At 40.2% G+C, this 22,299-nt stretch overlaps 1 protein-coding gene across 2 annotated transcripts in view; it reads left to right on the top strand.

Moving 5' to 3' along the window:
* The window catches only part of P2RX7 (purinergic receptor P2X 7), a 75,705-nt gene that overhangs the window by 5,188 nt on the left and 48,218 nt on the right, over nt 1-22,299 (top strand). For both annotated transcript variants that reach the window (XM_089676558.1, XM_089676567.1), the window contains exons 2-5: nt 8,165-8,297; nt 11,930-12,001; nt 14,822-14,894; nt 18,789-18,882. In XM_089676558.1, coding sequence (XP_089532684.1) covers nt 8,165-8,297; nt 11,930-12,001; nt 14,822-14,894; nt 18,789-18,882 — 372 coding nt within the window. The remainder of the gene's footprint in view (nt 1-8,164; nt 8,298-11,929; nt 12,002-14,821; nt 14,895-18,788; nt 18,883-22,299) is intronic.

The raw sequence follows: 22,299 nt of genomic DNA, 5'->3' as shown, positions 1-22,299 counted from the left end.
GGGTTTCTTGAGCTGTGGCTGATTAACACCCCCCCCCCTTCCTTAATTGATGGTGTCTGTATAGTTCCAGGGTCAACACCACTTGGCTGAGCCAGTATGACACCAATGACCATTTAGCTGTCTGTAAGGGTGACATTCTGATCACCATTGCAAGGAGGACATTTTTCGTACTGACCATGAGTGGGGGGAATATATCTCCCTACAATAATTGGTTTCTGCAGGGGTTCCCCAAGACCTGAAATTTTTTCAAGGTTAAAAATGTTGAGAAAGACTGTTCTAGGTAACTGTGAGCCAATGCTTTCTGATCACAGCTGTAGTGCAAGGCAAGATGTGTGAAGAAAAGTCAGAGTTTGGCTGCTCAGGAGAAGACAGCTAATCTGTGTGCTGTATCACAACTCCCCTTTCCTGTGCAGCATCTGACCAGCCAGTGTCTGTCTACCCATCTCCTGAGTTTGGTTAAGGAGTAGTAGGGAGAGGGGGATAGTAATAGAATAGAATTTAACAAACAAACAATAGAATTGAATAAAAACAATACATTATAATATAATATAGAAAAACTATTTAATAGAATGCAATAGAATACAATGTAGAATAAATAATATAGAATATAAAAAAAAGGGACTAGAAAAGTTAAAACGGGGAAAAAAAAGCAAAAAACCCTGTCAAAAAATTGAATAGAAAAGAAAATAGAATAAAATAGGATAGGTTAGATTAGAATATAGAAAAGAATGTATAATATAATAAAATATAGAATAGAATGGAAAATAGAACAGAATGGAATGTAGAATAGTAAATAGAATAGAAGAGATAATAGAATAGAATATAGGATAGAATAGTATAGAAAATAGAATAGAATATTTAAAAAAAAATTATATGAATTTATATGTTTGACAAGCACTTTTTATTCCAGTTAAACTACCTTTTGTGATTAAGCCCTGATGAGTGAAACGTGTAGGTGGTGTGACTTTGGGTGAGAGTGAGTGGTGAGCTGTCATTGCAATAAACCTTGGCTGGAGTATAATGCCTTTAGGGTGTGATTTGTTGATACAAGCTGGCTGGGGAGCGGTAAAAGGGTTTGGGTTGGCCCTTATTAAACTGTCGGAGGTAGGGGCCTATATCTCCTTTGATATGCTACGTACGATTTTTGATATCCTCCTTCGTGAACATTATTGATATCAACAAATAAGACATTTTTTTTAGTTCTCACTTTGAGTTGACACCCCCAATCACGTTTTTTTAACTTATCAGTCGTGACTCTGCCAGATGTAGGGGTCTCATCTCAGATTTATATCGCTCCTTTTCGGATGCCGTCTTTCTCATTCCTCCCTTGTATAGACAGAAATGGGAGGCTGATTGCGGTATTACCTTTTCCGATGGGGACTGGGATTACATGGTGGATGATATACGGAGGGAGGCTAAATCTCTCTCGGTCCGTGAGACGCTCCCTTAAAGTTTCAACTCGCTGGTACTATACCCCCTCTAGACTGTATATCATGTTTCCAGGAATGTCGCACCTCTGTTTTAGGGGCTGTGGCCTTGCTAGTACCGTTGTGCATGTGTTTTGGGCTTGTCCTGGTCTCTCCTTGATCCGGAGTAGAGTCTCTGTGGTGGCCTCTGCCTTGGCGGATACTCCGATAACTATGTCTATGCAAATTTGTGTATTGGGTGCTCCTATTTTGGGGGTTCCGGTCAACAAAATGAGGCTAATCCACACGATTTGTATCTCCACCCTATGGCTATAGCCCTTCACTGGAAGTCACCGACTGTTCCTTTGGCTTCTGTTTTGTGGAGAGTCTACATGGTTATGCTCATGGAGCGTATACATTATACATTGCTGGATAGGATGCACTTATTCAACAGAAAATGGGATGGCTGGAAAACACATCGGCATCTATTGTTTGATGGTCTATCATGGATTGAAATGTTTTGAGTCTTTGTAAACAGTTTGGTTGTTCTATATTTCTTTCTGACTGCCTCATTCATGTACTTGCATTTATATTTCTATGATTGTATTTTATAATACTATTCATTACCTATGTGCCTTTTTCTTGGGGTGTATTGTACCTCAAGAGGTTGCACTGTTTTTGTTGCCTATCTCTTAATAAAAACGTTTGTAAACAAAAAAAAAAGGGTTTGGGTTCATCTACCATTATTAAGCTTATGTAAAACAGATAAAATACATTTTAGGGCCTCTCAACTCCTCTCCATCATACCATAAATGACATACATAAACGTCTTTAAGATACCTATATGCACTTTATAAGAGTATCACAATGTGTGTTATGTCACTTTATAAGAACATCACTATGTGTGTTAATTTAATACCCTGAGGAAGTCACGTGATCAGCGTGACGCAACGCGTCGGTGTGCGAGGAGAATTCTGGGAAGCGCGGTGACGTCATTTCCGGCGTGGTGGCCATATTTGAAACCTCTGTATCTATTGCCCATGCAAGGCAGGCATAGCATGAGGTGAAGGAGCCATTTATGTGTGTGTTATAGGAAAGATGAAGAACAATGTGAGTAGTTATCTTTCTGTACAATTGATTCATTAAATGCGGTTTTACACTATGGAAGTCTTCTGTTTCTGTATGAACCGGAGAGGAATATAGAGTATACAGCGTTCGGAAATATCCTGAGATACAACAGAGTGGTGTTTGTTCCTTGAGGCAAAGTCTCCCTGTGAGTTCTATATAAGGAGGAACTGGAGAAGCAGCTGGGTATAGAGCATACATCGCTGGGGAGGATCCTGTGATAAACCAGAGTGGTTTTTGTGTTCCAAAGCGTGTTGGCCCTGTGGGGTCAATGTAAGGAGGTGAGGGGCCATTGCAGCTATTATTGGATATCACAGTGTGGACACTGGATGGCACCTGCATGCAAATTGTGTATGAAATACACTATATATATATATATATATATATATATATATATATATATATGGACATGTTTACACAGAGTGTTGCTTTTTATATTATTTGTGTTTTATAGGTTATTAAGTCACTTGGTCACTTTGAATATTCCCTTAACAGGGAACACATTGATTGCGCTTTAATAAGCAATAATTGTCACTTTGTCACTTTTATGTTTTGGTGCAATACAAGTGTTACACCTTATTTGCAAGTTTGCACATGTTTATGATATATATTGATTTGGTTAATAATTTATTAATTTTATATATTTGTCACGTGGTCACTTTTGTTGTTTCCTGGTGGAACACACGAATTACACTTGATTTGCACTGTTGCACAGACATTTATTGATTTGATTATTTTATTTATTGAGATATATGTTTATTTAGTATGTAGCGCTGCACTATTTATTTATTTATTTATTGATTTAACTCACACTGGTAGGAGGTTAAGTGTTAGCTATAGGGAGAGGGCCCCATCCTGAGCGCTGGAAGTTGTCACTTTTAAATTTAATAGCACGTTTTTTACTCCTTCTGTAATAAGGAGGTGTCACAGCACATTATAAGGAATGTTATATTGATTATTTTTATTTGGAATTGAGTACAAGTAGCACATGATTTATGGTTTAAGCACTTCACTATTTAAATTTGTTTATTTGATATAACTTGGTGGTTAAGAGTTGAGTGACAGCAGCTAAACAAAACAGGTTTGGTTTCCATTGAGCGCAGAAGGATTTTCCTTTCATACATAAACGTAGATATTATAACCTACCTAGATGATCATTTAAAATCAGAGTGCGAAAAATCAAAATTAAAGAACTAATAATCCCAAAAACAGAAATAATAAACAGAAATAATATATTGCAGTTTACCAATCTTTAGATAACTGCATTCGTTTTCTTTTTTAGGCTTTTTTCCTTTTTCACCTGATGATCTTGCCAGTAACTCACTTCCTGTCTTAGGGTGTCTGTATTCTGGATGAAGTAGACTCCTTTGACATGCAGCATTGTCAGTCTGGGGAGAGGGTGTTGAACTAGCAGATTTAGATGGATTTTACTAACAAATTGAACTTGATCTCCAGCTAACATTTTATAAGCAGTTACAGCAGTTTATTCCTTTTGGGGTAAAGGGTTTACATAATTATAAGCTGACCATTGTAAGCACCCCTGTCGGTGTTAAATGGTTTGTGTCAATCCTATACCTGCTACTTTGTGTAGACATCTTGGTCTGTTAAAGTAATTTGAAAAATAACAGACTTACTGTCCAGATCTCAGGGTAAAAACAAAAAAGAAAAGCTTAAAAAAAGACCAAAGTAGCCACCACATCTAAGAACTCTCTGTCTCGACTCTGTCAAGGAAGAACACCCTATGCCTCAGTCAGCAGTATTGCTAATAGTGTTATAATCCCCTGGGATGGAGGACTCTGCATAGCGTCTACATGGCAACTGCACATCCACAATCTACCCAGAGAGATAAAAAAAAATATCCCTCGCTTGTCAGGCCTCCATTCTCAACCTTTAAATTTGCCTCCAGTATGTTGATGTACTCTCCTAATTTGGAAAAACACACCAATCACAGAAATAACAGGCCACGTGGAGTGCCCTAAACCAGACCTTTCGGTATAAATTGCAAAGGCTGTCTAATATATATGTGCTCCCTGTCCCTTTATTTATAGCAGTTGTAAAGTAGTAAAAAAAAAAAAGAGAAAAATATTAAATATACTTACCTCCCCCTGGGCTTCTGCCCGTGGCACCTAGGGATGATTGACAGGCTAACCCTGGAAATTTTGAGTACCCCAAATCTTGCAATAAGACGCTCCAGCAGATTTTGGGATACTTAGCATTCCCCAAGATCTCACTAGAAGGATTGTAATGGCACCCCTGTAGTAAGAAGGCTGGGATTGGGCATATAATGTACAAGAGATCTTGTATTTTACTGCAAAGTCTGCTTTAAGGGAGATTAACAACAACCCTTTAAGACCCCCTAACAGATCTACTGATCACTTTAGCTGTTATTGAAGATAACCTCTGTTTATGAATGTTTTTCATTGTAACCTCATTATCCGTTGCCAGCATTTTGTCAGGTTTACTTAGATCCATTCTGCCAGCTATACAAGGTCTACCAAGTCTTTGCCACATGGGTTCGGTCCCGGTAGAGTGGGGCACCAGCTGCTAGGAAGGAAATCAGCAAACTGACCCTCTCGCTGTATAAAGAACTCATCACCCATGCTGGTACTGTTCTTCCATTGTCTAGCTGCCAGATCATTCCTCTAATAATGGTTGTCCTTGGTGCATACATGTCCTCCTCTTCACCCCCATAACAGGCCTTGTTCTTTAACATGCGCCATATACCACCATGCATCTCTTTGCAGTAACTTCAGACCAGGCCAAGAGCAATTAAAGAGCTCAATTAACACACAATTAGTAATACAGTTTGTCCCTAACTATCTACTGTAGGCTGCCCAGTGCATACCTTCCTCAAAGTCAGAGTCCTTAGAGCCCGTAATCTGGCAGTGTCCTGGCTCTAGGTGAAATTCTCCTTGAGGTTGCTCTGTAGGTTGCTGTGGGTTACATCGTTCCTTCCACCTCTGGTCATACTTCCCATTCAGGACGAAGCCAAACGCACCCAAGCAGAGCCTTCCTCCTTTCTTTTTTTTTTTTTATAGTGGCATAGGGTGGAGGGCAGAGTACTGCACCAAGTTTAACCCTTTCCCCAAATGGGCAGCCTAAAGAATTATCTAGCTCAACACATATAACCAGAGCAACTTGTAAGCATCTGCTTACACCTCTGTATTCCTTGCAACACAGCAGGGATAACATGATCCTGCCAGTCTACTTTCTACAGTAGGTGTGAGAATCCAGTGTCCACAAATTGATGGCCATATTTCAGAAGGGGTCTCTGCAGAAAAGTCAGTTGACCATTAAAATTAGCAAACACAAATATTAAAATACTGAATGTGTTGGAATTTGCATTTCATTCTTACTAATTTCTGTGTACAGAATGAAGAGTCATGTAGCCCCCTTTTGAGGAGTTATGAGAAATAGTCCTCCCCAGACAGGATATTATGCTAGACCTGTAGGTAAATAAAAGAACCAGAACCTACACTAAGTGGAAGAGTGGGTTTGATAATAAAGTTGGCAGTGTTTCCACCCAGGACAGGGCCTCTGTGAACAGAGGGGGTTCCCTTCCTCAGAAATTAAAGTTACAACTAAAGGAAAACTTTTTTTTTTAGTTTTGGATAGAGTGGAGATGAATTAGATTACTTGTCATTTGTTATTGCAGTCTGTGCCCCTGCTAGCGAGATTCACCCTCTATATTTGTCCTGTTTACCATTATCATTGAAAGTGACCCCATATGAAATTTTTATCATTTTTTTTCACACAAATAAAGCTTTCTTTTGTTGGTATTTATTTGCCACTGGTTGTTTTTTCTTTTTGTGCTATAAACAAAAAAAGAGCAAAAAATTTGCAAAAAATAAAAGTTTTTCTTTGTTTCTATTATAAAATTTTGCAAGCAGGTAATTTTTCTCCATCACTGATGTGCGTTGATGAGGCTGCACTGCTAGGCAGCACTGATGGGCACTGATAGGCAGCACTGATGGGCACTGATGAGGTGGCACGGATAGGCAGCACTGCTGGGCACTGATAGGAGTCACTGATGATGCTGTACTGCTGGGTGGCACTGATGGGCAGCACTGATAGGCATTGGGCGGCACTGCTCGACAGCACTGATAGGCAGCACTGCAGGGCACAGGTGGTTGACACTGATGGGCACAGGTGGGTGGCACTGCAGGGCACAGGTGGGTGGCACTGCTGGGTACAGGTGGGTGGCATTGATCATCAGGGCACTGATCATCGGTGCCCTGATGATCAGTGCCGATCCCTGCGCTGACAAATGCCGGTTCTCGGCAGTACTTTCCTCACGCTATGACAGTGTGAGGAAAGTGCAGCCGATAACCAGCAACTGTATTTACTTTGTGATCATCTGTGTCTTTGGACACAGCTGATCACATGGTAAAAGGCCGCCGTGATTGGTCGTTTACCGTATCACGTGATCAGCTATGTCCGTAGGGTGCGCGCCGCTGGGGGGGGATGTGTTCTGGAATGACGTCCATGGACGTCGTCCCAGGATTACACAACCACGCTGTAGCCGTCCTTCGGCTATAGCATAGTTGGGAACCAGTTAACCAGAAAAGTAGCAGTTCTACTTTAACCAGAAATCTACTCAAAGAACTGCTGCAAGCAGCATAGAAATTTAGAAATTAACCATAAGTATATAGATGCACACCAGTATGGAAATAATACATATATAGTGTGTATGTATGTGTGTGTGTGTGTGTGTATATGTGTGTGTGTATATATGTGTGTGTGTGTGTACATGTCAGAGCAAAGTCCAGTTGCAGGGGCCCCTGAGGCCTGAGGGTGATAACAATGCGGCATCCGTCTTTGTGTTTGGAGACCTTATGACTAAATCAGTGGAGGTGGAGAGATTCTCCAAAGGTTGTTCAATCAGCCTGGCATGCATTTCTCACCCGCATTAACCGTAAGCCTATCTACTCTGCACTTATTTCCTAGTAGTGTTGAATCTCTCATACAACCAGACCTCTAACTACCAGAAGTAGGATGCCTAACCTGGCTGTAGCCTATGCTTTCAGCACAGTCATCCATCAACGCATATGTACAGAGTGTGGGCATTAAGGGAGAAGTGTGGAATAGGAAAATATAAAACACACATTTTCAAGTATATGGCTGCGCTGGCTCTAAGACCAAGAACTGAGTGATCATGTGACTGTTGATCGCTCAGTTCTTGGTCTTCCCTGAGCAGAGTACAGTGACTGTCAGTTACCGTCTCTGCTCTGACTTTTCAGTGCTGGGTTGTGCAGGGGCCAGGAGAGGCTGATTCAGCCAGCATAGCCCCTGGACCAGCTTTAGCCCGCTGTTGGCTGAATCTGGGTCACATGAGAGCAGAAATAAATGCACTCCTGTGACCCAGAAAGGTATGGACAAAAGGCTTTGATTCTTTTAAAGCCCACTCTCCTTGCCACCACTCAAAAGCATTATGTGGGCGGCAAGAGGTAAAGCATACCTATACATTGTCCATTCATAGAAAAGAACAGAGTGGAAGCAGAGTGAGTCAGTGGTAATTACTGGCAGCAAAGCTCTCTGTTTATTGTGAAAGAGAATGTTCCTCTTTACATGAGTATAATTATTGTTTTCCATGGACATTGGACATTTCTTATTTTATTCTTATCTGGTTTCAGTGTTATAATGCTGACTGAAAAGCGCTATCAGAAAACAGACTCCGTTATCAGTTCTGTACATACAAAGGTGAAAGGCGTTTTGGATGCTGATTCAAGAATCTGGGACACAGCTGAATATACAATTCCTTCCCCAGTAAGTTACATTTTCATATAACTGTTGTTTTCCATGTAGACAGCATGTACTGTAAGCTCCAAGGAGCAGGGCCCTCTTGTATTGAACTGTATCTTTGCTGTATTGTCTCCTTTTAATATTGTAAAGCACTGAGCAAACTGTTGGTACTATATAAATCCTGTATAATAATAATAATAACTGATTATGACATTTCTGTAGTCATGAGATGACATTCACAGGGTTAAACCTCCAAACGACTGTTGGCTACAATGATTGCTAATATTGGCCAACTGTGAATGTTGATGTACTGATAAAAGTTTGTTAAACTGGCCCTGGATGGATAGAATTTTGAACAGAAATTCTTAGGAAAAGTATTAGGAAAATTCGCAGAAAAGTTATCAGAAAATTTTCAGAACATTTGAATGTCATTTGAAAAATGTCATTAGATTTTAATATTAGGTATTGGAATGAGTTAACTTTACCAAATGAAACCGCATAGACTGTATAGAAATGTATTCATTTGAAAAAATATGTACATCCTATACCAGCAATGGGCAAACTACGGCCCGGCGGACCTTTTAATCCGGCCCGCGGAGAACGTGAGGGGAGCTAGGCTCCTCTCACAGTCCGCCCTGAAGACCGGTGTAGCATGAAAATCTGTCTCCTATGAGGATCTGTCCCCCTCAACGTATCTGCGCATGTGCCAGAGATCGCCGATCGGCTGCTAATGCCTGAAACTGGCACATGCGCAGATACGTCGAGGGGGACAGATCCTCATAGGAGACAGATTTTCATGCTACACCGGAACGGCGCGGGAGCACGGCGAGAGGAACGCGCTGAGCAAAGGTAAGTGAATTGACACAGGGGGGACTTGGGAACTTAATATGGGGGATGAATTAATATGGGGAATGAATTACTATATGGGGGATGAATTACTATGGGGGATGAATTACTATATGGGGGATGAATTACTATGGGGGATGAATTACTATGGGGATGAATTACTATGGGGGATGAATTACTATATGGGGGATGAATTACTATATGGGGGATGAATTACTATATGGGGGATGAATTACTCTATGGGGGATGAATTACTATGGGGGATGAATTACTATATGGAGGATGAATTACTATAGGGGGGGATGAATTACTATATGGGGGATGAATTACTATGGGGGATGAATTACTATATGGGGGATGAATTACTATGGGGGATGAATTACTATATGGGGGATGAATTACTATATGGGGGATTAATTACTCTATGGGGGATTAATTACTCTATGGGGGATGAATTACTCTATGGGGGATTAATTACTCTATGGGGGATGAATTACTATATGGGGGATGAATTACTATATGGGGGATGAATTACTCTATGGGAGATGAATTACTCTATGGGGGATGAATTACTATGGGGGATGAATTACTATATGGGGGATGAATTACTATGGGGGATGAATTACTATATGGGGGATGAATTACTATATGGAGGATGAATTACTATAGGGGGGATGAATTACTATAGGGGGGATGAATTACTATATGGGGGATGAATTACTATATGGGGGATTCATTACTATATGGGGGATGAATTACTATAGGGGGGATGAATTACTATATGGGGGATGAATTACTCTATGGGGGATGAATTACTATGGGGGATGAATTACTATATGGGGGATGAATTACTATATGGGGGATGAATTACTATATGGGGGATGAATTACTATGGGGGATGAATTACTATATGGGGGATGAATTACTATGGGGGATGAATTACTATATGGGGGATGAATTACTATATGGAGGATGAATTACTATAGGGGGGATGAATTACTATAGGGGGGATGAATTACTATAGGGGGGATGAATTACTATATGGGGGATGAATTACTATATGGGGGATGAATTACTATAGGGGGGATGAATTACTATATGGGGGATGAATTACTCTATGGGGGATGAATTACTATGGGGGATGAATTACTATATGGGGGATGAATTACTATATGGGGGATGAATTACTATGGGGGATGAATTACTATAGGGGGGATGAATTACTATATGGGGGATGAATTACTATATGGGGGATGAATTACTATGGGGGATGAATTACTATGGGGGATGAATTACTATGCTTACTATGGGGGAATATTACTATACTTACTATGGATGACACATACACATCATTCATCTACTCTTGGTCCGGCCCCCGGGTCCAATATATGAACCCATTGCGGCCCTCAAGTCAAAACGTTTGCCCACCCCTGTCCTATACCTTCAAATTTTCTTATCACTGTGGTCGTAAACTAACGTCGGTTCGACCCACTTATTACAAAAAAACAAACTTTCTTAGAACATTCTTTCCCTATAGATTTTTGTTCAAAATTCTACCCATCTATGGTCAGCTTAGATTTCACTGCTAGATTTTATCATTCCATGCTAAAAAAAACTAACAGAACTCCCCCCCCCCCCATGTAATATAATACTGTATTCCAAAAACACAGGGCTTTTTTTGTCAGAGAATAGGTGCAGGTACTCCACAAGGTACAGGGCACTGGACTCCAGGGTGCTTTACAAACAGGGCACAGGAGTGCATTACACACAAGGTGCAGGTTTCCGGAACACCTTACGCACAGGGTGCAGGGCTCAGGAGGGCTTAATGCACAGAGTGCAGAGTTCAGAAGTGTATTATGAACAGGGTACAGGGTTCAGGAGTGTGTTACATGCAGGGTGCAGGGTTCAGCAGTGCATTACTCACAGGGTGCAGGGTTCAGGAATGCAGGGCGCAGGAGTGCCTTATACACAGGTTTCAGGGTTCTGAGGTGCCGTACACACAGGGTGCAGGGTTCAGGATTGCCTTATGCAGAGTGCAGGGTTCAGGAGTGTGTTTATGCACATGTTGCAGAGTTCAGGAATACATATCACACAGGCCAATTTACAAACAAAAATGTTTTACCCCTTAACCCCCCCCCCCCAGTACAGTACAGAGGGTGCAAGTGGGGAAGGTTTTTATTGCAGGCTACAAACTGCTGGTGATAGTATCTAATTTCACATATAAACAAGTATCAGCAAAATCCATTTTAAGGTCCCATAATATACAAGCCCTGATGAAGGGGAAGTGCTAAAACTTCCAAAATATGTTGGCTCTAGTATTCCATTAAGCAAATATTAAAAATATTCTGGACTCTATGATTTACTGATTCTTAAATATTTAGGTCTTCATTGCTGTATGGATCTCAGTAATGGGAACATTGTCACTACGACAGTAGCTGAGGGAAACCTCCGTAACAGGAAAAGATAGCAACAGAAATCTGCTTCTAACCTTCTCCCAGTATTTTTATTACTGTATGTTTCCCTTTTGGAGCTATTTCTATTCGTAGTGAACATCATCATAAGACAAGAAATAAGGGGGAAATCTTAGACAACAGTAAAAACCTGACAGATATTCTTCCCTACTCTATTCCTAATTCCTTGAATAATCATGATCTAAGACCTAATGTAACCTCTAAAGGTCTTACAATGAATACTTTTGTGGGACGAACGACAGAAATCAATAGATTCCTCCATCTATGCTAAACAGTGTCTGAAGGCAGCTGATGTTTTTTCACTGCTTTTAATCCTTTGACAATCTTAATATTTCACAGGGTGGATCTTCATTCTTTGTTCTAACAAACATAATAAAAACAGAAAATCAAAAAGAAGGCAATTGCCCAGAGGTAAGTGCAAATTATACTATTATACAATATCCTTGATATCCTAACAGTAGTATAATAATAGTGTTGTAAAGAGCTACACTTTGTGATAATACCAGGGGGAAACACTTTCATTTGTTAATAGTATGTGAACATTTTTATTATTAAGTGTTGGTTCACACAAGTGCAATTTTTTTCTTGAGTTCTCATCACAATCTCGTCACAATGGAAATCACATCATATTCAATGGTGCCCATTCTCATAAATGCGGCCCAGCACAGTGCGATTTTGGAATAGGTTCCTATGATACCCCCTGTCACATATGGCAGTCAATACCGCCCCTGAAGGTGACCTGTTCAAGTGAATGCAGCTGCAATGGAACCGTGTGTATTGCACACACATACTGTAAATACGTATACACATAAACTCACATACAAACAGATACATACATACATACACTCATTCACTTTCTCAATCAGGATGCCGCAGCACCCCTGACAAACTCAAGTGAGACCCCTGTGCAGAGTGCCGGGGCACGCCTGTTGAAAAAGGCTGCTCTAGGCACATGCAGCTCTGTAGTAATACATCAGTCTAAATATCTGAATTTGTCCTAATATCAGCCATCTGTAGTCCTTGTATAAGGAAACAGGTGTGTGAGAGGAAGAAGTAGTAAAGGAGTCAATCAGTTAAAAAAAAGACTGATGTATTATTACAGAGCCGCATGTGCCTAGAGCAGCCTTTCTCAGCACGAGTGCCCCGGCACTCTGCAAAGTGCTGACAAGAAGCATGCTGATAGGAGGAGGAAACAGAGTGACAGAGAGATGAACTCATCTCTGTGCTGCTTTTGCTTTCACTGTCCAGGGACCTAGGCTCAGAGGAATTCGATTGACTAATGAAAATCATCGAACTGAGGACACCTAGCAGCAAAAAAAAGTACATGGGGGAAATCTCTAAACCAGCCTTCCTCAACCTTTTTAATATGGAGGAATCCTTGAAATAACTGTCTGGTCTCAGGGAACCCCTGATAATAATTACTACAGTATGTCTACAACTCACAATACACTAATGTGGTTGTCACTGGGAAGAATGCTGTTTACATTTGTGGTAATTGTGAAGAATTTCCTCTTACAGATGGCTAAAACGATCATTGGTGTCAGCTTCATGGTTATTGGCCAATATGTCTGGGAGTGAGAAGACAATAACTTGGATTGAAAGGAGTGTAATTCTAATAGGAAATAGCATACAGCTGTTGTAAAGGATTAATTATTTTTTCTAAAATAATAAACATGTCATACTTACCTGCTTTGTACAATGGTATTGCATAGAGTGGTCCCATACCTCCTCTTCTGGGGTTACCTGCCAGTGCACTCGGCTCCTCCTGTTCTGTGTGTGCCCCAATAACTAGCTGTGTGTTATGGGGGAACACGTGCAGGCATTCTCCCGAGTCGCGCTATGTACATCCATAGACACACACACAGTGTGGCTCGGCCCCGCCCCTACTCCCTCCTCACAGGATTTGATTGGCAGCAGCAATGCTGCCTCTGTGTCCTGTGAGATCAGGACAGAGCCACTGCAGACAGGCACAGTGCTGGATTGATACAGAAATCAGGTAAGTAAAGTATATAGGGAGATGGGAGATGCAGCTATTGGGACTTTTTTTTACCTTAATGGAGGAAGCTCTTGGAGATCACATCTGTATATAACTTCAGACTGCCAGTGATTTATTTTTCATTGTATTGCATCACAATTTATTCTTGGGGAAATGTTAGAATGCCTTGAAGGAATACCCCACCATACAGTTTGCAGGTTCAGACCTTTTTATTAGATGTACATTCATGCATGAATTTACTCTTGATACACTTTAGGGCTCATGTACACTGCAGCTGATAAATTCACATTTAGGAGCTGTTTGGCGTTTTTTTCAGCAGCCCCTGAACTCTCCCTAATGTTTTCTTATGTGTCCATTTACACATCTTCATTTATAGTCGTTCACAGGCATTTGAGTTTACAGTCGTTTTTTTGAATGCAGAAAACTTGCGTTCAGCAGTCGATTTTATCAGCTTTTCAAACGCAAAACACTTGTAGATGCGGCTAAATGTGGCAAATCGCGTTTATATGCGTTTGCGCCTGAATTTTTTTTTTAACTCTTCCAGTTCCCGATGCTGTCCGGAGCCTTTTTTCATCATGAAAAATGCATGCAAAGTGTTTTCAAGGTACTCAGATGGACAAACACTGAAAACAGGATGTTTCCACCAAGCTTGTCACACATTGTAATGACCAATTCACACCTCAGTCCTCTCCCACCCTTGGAAACAAAAGATATGTTAATGACCATTCACACCTCTAATGCCTCATGAAGACCCCCTGCCAGGTGACCTTAATGACTCACTGAACCAAACCCCTTTCCCGCCCTTGGAAACAAAAGAAATGTTAATGAGCAACTCCCACCTAAGCTAAAATGAACACATACTGCTCTCTCTGCTTCTTCTCTCTGTATTTCTCTGAAACAGTCTGAAATAGTTAATAATTTACCAGTTTTCAGTGCATTCTGTGCATTTGGGAGGTTCTCCTGTGCTTATCTTTAAAAAACGCTTCTAAACGCAAACACACATAAACGCGTTATGCAAACGCGGCTAAACAGACGTTTTTTAACCTACGTTTTCCAGCAGTCAGTTTCCAGCGTTCAGAAGTGTCCCGTGTACATGGGGCCTTAGTTTGAAGAGAATACACTCCTAACATGGTTGATAGAGGTTGAGAAATACCTATATGTTTAATTCAGCTGTATTGTAGGTAATATAAAAATGATTTATTCAACGCTGAAGTACTTGCTTTTCTTCTTTGTAGTTTCCAAGCCCCAAAGCAATTTGTTCTCAAGACGATAGCTGCAAAAAAGGTCATGCTGACCCACAGAGTAATGGTATGTTCTGTGTTTCATATTCATGCTTTGTTGAAAATTCAGCTGTTTTGTATATGAGAAACCTGGCAGGCAAGGTTTACTAGGTCACAATGAACATGAATGCTTGAGCCTGCTGTGGTAATATGTATAAAGAAGGCAAATGCAGTCAGTAAGAACAGTAATAATCAGTGATTTGGCTGTAAACGGCAGACAACATCCAGACATCCAGAGCTGTCATACAATGAGGAACAGAGAAGGCACAGAGGTTATACAGATGATTTGACTCTAGAGTTGTCTGGATGAACTTTTTTTCTCCATTCAGTTTGTAACATGCACTATTGGAAGAAAGTTGCATCATGCCAACCATCCTCATAAGTCTATAGTCATCATAGTGCATAATTGCACTTTATCAAAGCTGCAAATGCTTCCTACCGGACCCAGAACCAGTACACTTATAAACCTTTAGGTTGTTATACCAACGTGTCTATAACTCAGGTTTCAGCTGTGCAGCCTGGCTAGACCCACCACTGCCTATACTCCTATTGTCTAAATTCTGATTAAACCAATGAGTGATGGTAGGAACTGCCATATATTATAATGGCAAACACTATCAGTACTTCACTTTGTGCAATGGCAGACTGGCATTATATTATTGGGCAGTTCCCCACCATTATCTTCTGTTTGTACTTAGACTTTAGCTGTATAAAAGCATAGGCTGTGGTTATCATGGGAAGATCATGCATTAGAAAGCTGGTTTATGAAAACATACATGTATGCTATCTTGGAGGTAATACTGGTACTGAGGCAAAAAAATAAAAACATAATTTTTTCGGTAAGTTAATGAAATGCACTTATCCTAATGGTCACTGAGGTCTGTCCGTTTTCCTATTTGCCCTGATTACGTCAACATTTATAGAATAGACTAACTGCACTGTAGCAATTTTTAGAGTAGAACGCATTTTAAAAACATATTGAAAAAAACATCTATTTATTTATTTTTTATTTATTACACGTACTTCTATAATGCTGTCAATTTACACAGCGCTTTACATATATATTGTACATTCACATCAGTCCCTAACCGCCAATTGGCGTACAATCTAAGGTCCCTAACTTACATTCATACATACACATACTAGGGCCAATTTTAGACAGGAGCCAATTAACCTACCAGCGTGTCTTTGGAGTGTGGGAGGAAACCGGAGTACCAGGAGGAAACCCACGCAGGCACAGGGAGAACATGCAAACTCCAGGCAGGGGGTGCTGTAGTTGGGATCTAGCTGTGAATGTAGACTAGGTTGCACTCAGGCATGAAAGTGTAATTATAATAGTGCATTGAAGTAGGTTATTGTAGTTGCCCTCCAAAAGAGAAGAAAAGGGGAAAGAACATCTAGATGGTTTACCTGGTTGTGCCTACATACCTTTCTCCTATGGTAGTTGCTCTAAAGTTGAAGGTTATAGGTATGGTAGTGCACATGCACGTTCTCAGGGGTACGCCTGAGGACATGCATGCGCACGAAACGCATTGAGTGGAGCCTTACGTGCTAACGTCATGCCTCCGTGACCTTGGTATGTGTTTGTAACACGTTATATATCATTCCACATGGATTGTTTGTACTCCTTTTAATAAATACTACACTATATGTTGAATCTTGGGCTCCTGTGGTGAGCTTCTCTCTTTAGGAGGACCCCCCCCCTTTTTTTTTTTTTATCTGAGGTTTACCAGTACTCATTGGAGAAGTCTGGTCTGCACACATGGATCCTTGAGTTTTCTCCTATGTGGTCCGCATTAATGTAACTTTACCAGTAGCTTTCTGGTGAGTGCACAACCATTAGCGGTGGTAAATTCCCTCACTGGATTTAGAGCACTTTTTTGGTTATTCAACACTGGTATTGCTGTGACTTGTAGTACCACGAACACTTTCTTCATTAGTGTCTCCCCACTTTATTTCATTATTGGATGGACCACTCAATTACTTCAATGTTATTGTTCACACACTTTTATTGACAATTTTGTTCATGTGTTTTTATTGCACTTAATGATGACATTTAATGTTTAGCGCTGCACTTTACTATACAAGTTTTATGGGATTTGTTGCCTTTACCCTTTGTGCTAGTGGCTCCTAGATATGCGTGCTCGCCATATACTTTGCAATTAGTTATAGTAAACCCTGAAGAAGGGAGGTGTGGTTATAGTAGTACACTGAAGAAGGTAGGTGTTGTTACAGTAGTACACTGAAGAAGGTAGGTGTTGTTACAGTAGTACACTGAAGAAGGAAAGTGTAGTATAGTAATATACTGAAGAAGGAAGGTGTAGTTAGAGTATTACACTGAAGAAGGAAGGTGTAGTTATAGTAGTACACTGAAGGAGGAAGGTGTAGCTTTAATAGTGCAGTGAAGAAGGGAGGTATAGTTACAGTAGTACACTGAAGAAGGGAGGTGTAGTTCTAGTAATACACTGAAGAAGGGAGGTGTAGTTCTAGTAATATACTGAAGAAGGAAGGTGTAGTTTATAGTAATACACTGAAGAAGAGGTGTAGTTCTAGTAATACACTGAAGAAGGGAGGTGTAGTTATAGTAGTACACTGAAGAAGAGAGGTGTAGTTATAGTAGTACACTGAAGACGGGAGGTGTAGGTATAGTAGTACACTGAAGAAAGGAGGTGTAGTTCTAGTAGTACACTGAAGAAAGGAGGTGTAGTTCTAGTAGTACACTGAAGAAAGGAGGTGTAGTTCTAGTAGTACACTGAAGAAGGGAGGTGTAGTTACAGTAGTACACTGAAGAAGGGAGGTGTAGTTACAGTAGTACATTGAAGAAGGGAGGTGTAGTTACAGTAGTACACTGAAGAAGGGAGGTGTAGGTATAGTAGTACACTGAAGAAGGGAGGTGTAGTTATAGTAGTACACTGAAGAAGGGAGGTGTGGTTATAGTAGCACACTGAAGAAGGAAGATGTAGTTATAGTAGTACACTGAAGGAGGAAGGTGTAGTTATAGTAGTACACTGAAGGAGGAAGGTGTAGTTTTAATAGTGCAGTGAAGAAGGGAGGTATAGTTACAGTAGTACACTGAAGAAGAGAGGTGTAGTTATAGTAATACACTGAAGAAGGGAGGTGTAGGTATAGTTGTACACTGAAGAAGGGAGGTGTAGTTATAGTAGTACACTGAAGAAGGGAGGTGTAGTTATAGTAGTACACTGAAGAAGGAAGGTGTAGTTATAGTAGTACACTGAAGAATGAAGGTGTAGGTATAGTTGTACACTGAAGAAGGGAGGTGTAGTTCTAGTAGTACACTGAAGAAGGGAGGTGTAGTTATAGTAGTACACTGAAGAAGGAAGGTGTAGTTATAGTAGTACACTGAAGGAGGAAGGTGTAGTTTTAATAGTGCAGTGAAGAAGGGAGGTATAGTTACAGTAGTACACTGAAGAAGGGAGGCGTAGTTCTAGTAGTACACTGAAGAAGGGAGGCGTAGTTCTAGTAGTACACTGAAGAAGAGAGGTGTAGTTCTGTGCTTTTACTGTACTGCAGATCAACAGTAATGTGTGAAGGTAGCCTTAATAGTACAGAATATTGGAAGCTTTTATAAACCAAGCTGGTTTCCCTGATTCACATCTGCCCAGCAATGACATGCTAAGGAACAGAGATTTAAACTATGAATAGTTATATGAATCCATGTGTGTGTGTGTGTGTGTTAGAAACAATATAAAAGTATATATGTTCACTCAGTTGTGGTTGTGTTTTTCTTTTTAATGATTATTTTAATTTTTAATTGTAACACGGTTATATAATGTGGATACCTTAGCTATAAATAGTAATTGCTGAGCTATATACTGTATAAGTGTGCCATGAGAGACAATACCAGAACATGCATTGTCTGTGGCAGGTGTTACATTTAAATCTCTTCACTTGTATCTTGTAGGCATTCAAACAGGGAGATGTACACAGTATAACTCCACTTTTAAAACTTGTGAAGTGAGAGCATGGTGTCCTGTGGAGTCCAAAAGTACTCCAGAGTAAGTAGTCTGTTTTATATGCCTAGTCAAAAATGTATGTAGTGTTTACTCCTGGAAGGGTTGCTGAGAATATTTCCAGGTCTCCTTTATTAGTACAGAGGCTGCCAATCACAAGCACAGCTTCATTCTCACCAACAATTCAGGCTCGGTCTAGGGAGATGTCTTTTTAGAATTTATTGCTGAATAACTTGAACAGGAGATGGGTTCAGGGTCACAGGCTCCAAAACAACAATACCAATCAATAAGAGGACGATATTTAATCATCAACTGCTGTCACACATGGAAGTCCCGAACTACAATCCTATACACAATGTCCCAGTGACCATATACCTCTCAACTTCTACCAGGAGATCCTCCATGAGGGCGACAAAAGATCCTTCTCCAGACCAGGACTTCTGGCAGTGTCTCTAGTTTTGATCGTTTACTGATCTTCCCCAGGCCCTCAGCTTATCTCCTGTTGAGGCCCTGACAAAGCCTCTGCAATCTTCTTCACACCCACAGCCCAGCTCCTTCTGAAGCCCAGACTACAATCCTTAAGTCAGTAAAGCTGTCTCCAAGGAAGAGCAGCAGCCTCAAGAGAACTGGAACTGTCCTTAAAGAGGAAAGAACATTCTGGTAGGGCCCCCCAAATATTTATCACCTCTCCAGCCACCTTCTGGACACCTTTTTCAAGGGGATGGCTGGAGCTTGATAAATATTCACACTGGTCATTTGAATCTCCCTGCCCTATAGTCTGGAAACTTCTTCCAGAGACAAGTAAGAGGAATCAAACACCCAGCTCAGGAATTCCTGAACAGACAAAAACAATGAATCACTACTCTACTCAATACAGTGAAGCCAAAACTAAATTTAGCTAATTTAACTAAATAACGGCCTAACTAGAGAAGAGCACTACATATATACAGTACATAGAAATTCTTTGCTGCTTATATATTGAAATTCTTTGCTGCATCCACTCTTGTTCTACTTGGTAATGGAAGAAATGTTTTATTACTAGCTGTGACGCATCTATAATAGTGTATTGTGTGTACTGTACTTGTCAAACTGAAAGGACCCCTCATAACAAATTCACAATAGAATCTGTGTTCCCATGAAATAAAATTCCTGCATTGTTTTCAAATCATGGTTGAATGTATGTTTCTGAAGATGAATATGTACTTTGTAACAGATACTGTATATTTATTTCCATGAACTGAAAACTTAAACTGTGTACTGATGATAATCTGATTTGTGAAATTATTATATTGTATGTGTAGGTGTCCAGCCAAAACTCTTTTTTTTTTTTGAAAGGCGGAGAAAGGTTAGACACCCTGCCATGTTTCTGAGATTTGTTTTTACTTACTTTCCTAGTGACAACAGCTTAACTAGACAGGAACTTAGGGACAATCTGAAACAGGGACTCCGACTGAAATTAAAAACTGACAGGGGTTCTAGATTCTTCTCTACTCACCTGAAAGAAAGGGTTTAATTTCTCTCTGAGTTGCTGCTGAAGGTTTGTCAAGGGATGTGTTTTGGGGTTAACTTCCCCCTTTTCTGTAAATACTAAAGTTTGATACTCCTAACCTGTATCAACACTGCAATTTTGGCACAAAATCAGGGCTTTGATCTGTCTACAGTGCTTCCTCAACCCCTAAGCTCCTAGGTCATAAGAATGTTTTTTGCTGAAAGTACAAAAGAATCTCCAAAGATCTTACTATGCAGCAGCGTTCAGTGCAAATCTTGATATATTGTATATTAAGCTGACTTTTTCTAATTGTATGTATATTTTTAACTGTTTATTTTTTTTGTCTTAGCCATGATTAACAAAGGAAATACATACAAAACCAGTATATTATTGTTATTAAGTGCCACCAAGTTGTTGTCAACTTCTGGAAACCATATGGATAGTGTTTCTTCGGAATATTATGCCTTCTGTTTGGGTCTAAAGTCTTCGCAATAGCAGGTTCATAATTTCTGTGACTGTATCCATCCATGCTGGTGAGCACTGTTTTTAAGTGTGTCATTGATAATATAATTCATACTATGCCCCTCAAAGGAAGTAGCGGACAAATAATGTTAGATCTTCTGTGTGGCATCTTGCCTTGGAACCGGTTGTAGGACGGCTATCATGGAGATATAGTGCCTATGTTTGAAAACCATGGTTGTTGGGTGAGAGTATTAGATGCTAATAATTTTGAGGAACATTGAACTTGTTTGAACATTTCACTTAATGAAATCTTTTATGTTCGGTATTGCAATATATTTCCCACATGGCAGATGTTTCTGGATGAGATCCACAGTTTTAGAACAGTGACGGAAATTACCATAGTCTGGGCAGTTCTGATCTTATACAGTAGAGGCATCTCTTTTGAAGATCTTTTCTAGGTCTTTTATCCTTGCTCTTCGAAGGGACAGCATTTTTTGATTGCTGTATCATTTATTGGTATTAAGGTGTCCTTTTATCATGCAGCGGTAAATGACTGCTGCTCAGTTCTTCTGCATTCTCAGAGGAGAGAGTTCTCCTCTGCCTTTTTATGCAGCGGTGTAGATCGCTTCTCCGAATGAAGAGAGAAGCGATCTAAAAAAGCTTTGAACGCTAGATAATGGCTGCTTTTACTGCAATCTCATGAGATTACAGTAAGAGATCAGTCAAACACTGTTTACTAAGAAGCAGTAAATTGCCACTGCTTCGTTTGCAGTTCCCCTGATTCTCCAGCTCTGGGCTGGATTATCTGGAGGGAGAACACAGATCACCAGAGAAGGGCTGACATCACTCCTTCATACACTGGCTGTCTGTGTGCTGAGATGATCATACACTGGCTGTCTGTGTGCTGAGATGATCAGTGGAGAACATGTTCTCCGCTGATCATCTCTGTTTCCTAAACCACTAATGATCGGAGATCAGCAATGATCCTTAGGATCGCCGCTGATTTCTGTTTCATAAAAGGACACCTAACTGAGCCTAACTGGGCCAAGGAGACAAAAAATACTCTATTGTTTCTTTTCCAATAATATTTATTGAAAAATTGACTCTTATTTCTATGTCTATATAACTGCCTTTGAAATAAGCTGTCTCCCCTATTGTCGGAACCTTAATTTTTTTTATATACAGTACAGCTGAAGTCCCTTCTTTTCACTTTGTTCTTTAACTTGCTCTATGAGGCTCTTGAGATTCTTGAGGCTTACTCCACCAGTCTTATTTATTTATTTATTTCAGGTACTTATATAGTGGCGTCAATTTACGCAGAACTTTACATATATATTTTACATTCACATCAGTCCCTAACCCTCAGAGGGTGTACAATCTAAGGTTTTGAGACCTCTTAAATCTTCCTCTGGCTCTGCTTCTCTCAATATACAGTATGTTTAGCATACAGGTTGAATAAATACTGTGAGAGTATGCAGCCTTGTCCGACTCCTTTTGCTGATACTGAGCAG

The sequence above is a fragment of the Staurois parvus genome, unplaced genomic scaffold (genome assembly GCF_062004578.1).
Source record: "Staurois parvus isolate SC_StPar_1 unplaced genomic scaffold, SC_StPar_1.0 ptg000014l, whole genome shotgun sequence".
NCBI lineage: Eukaryota > Metazoa > Chordata > Amphibia > Anura > Ranidae > Staurois > Staurois parvus.
The sequence above is the reverse complement of the archived record's forward strand: the minus strand, read 5'-3'. Positions and strand labels throughout refer to the sequence as shown.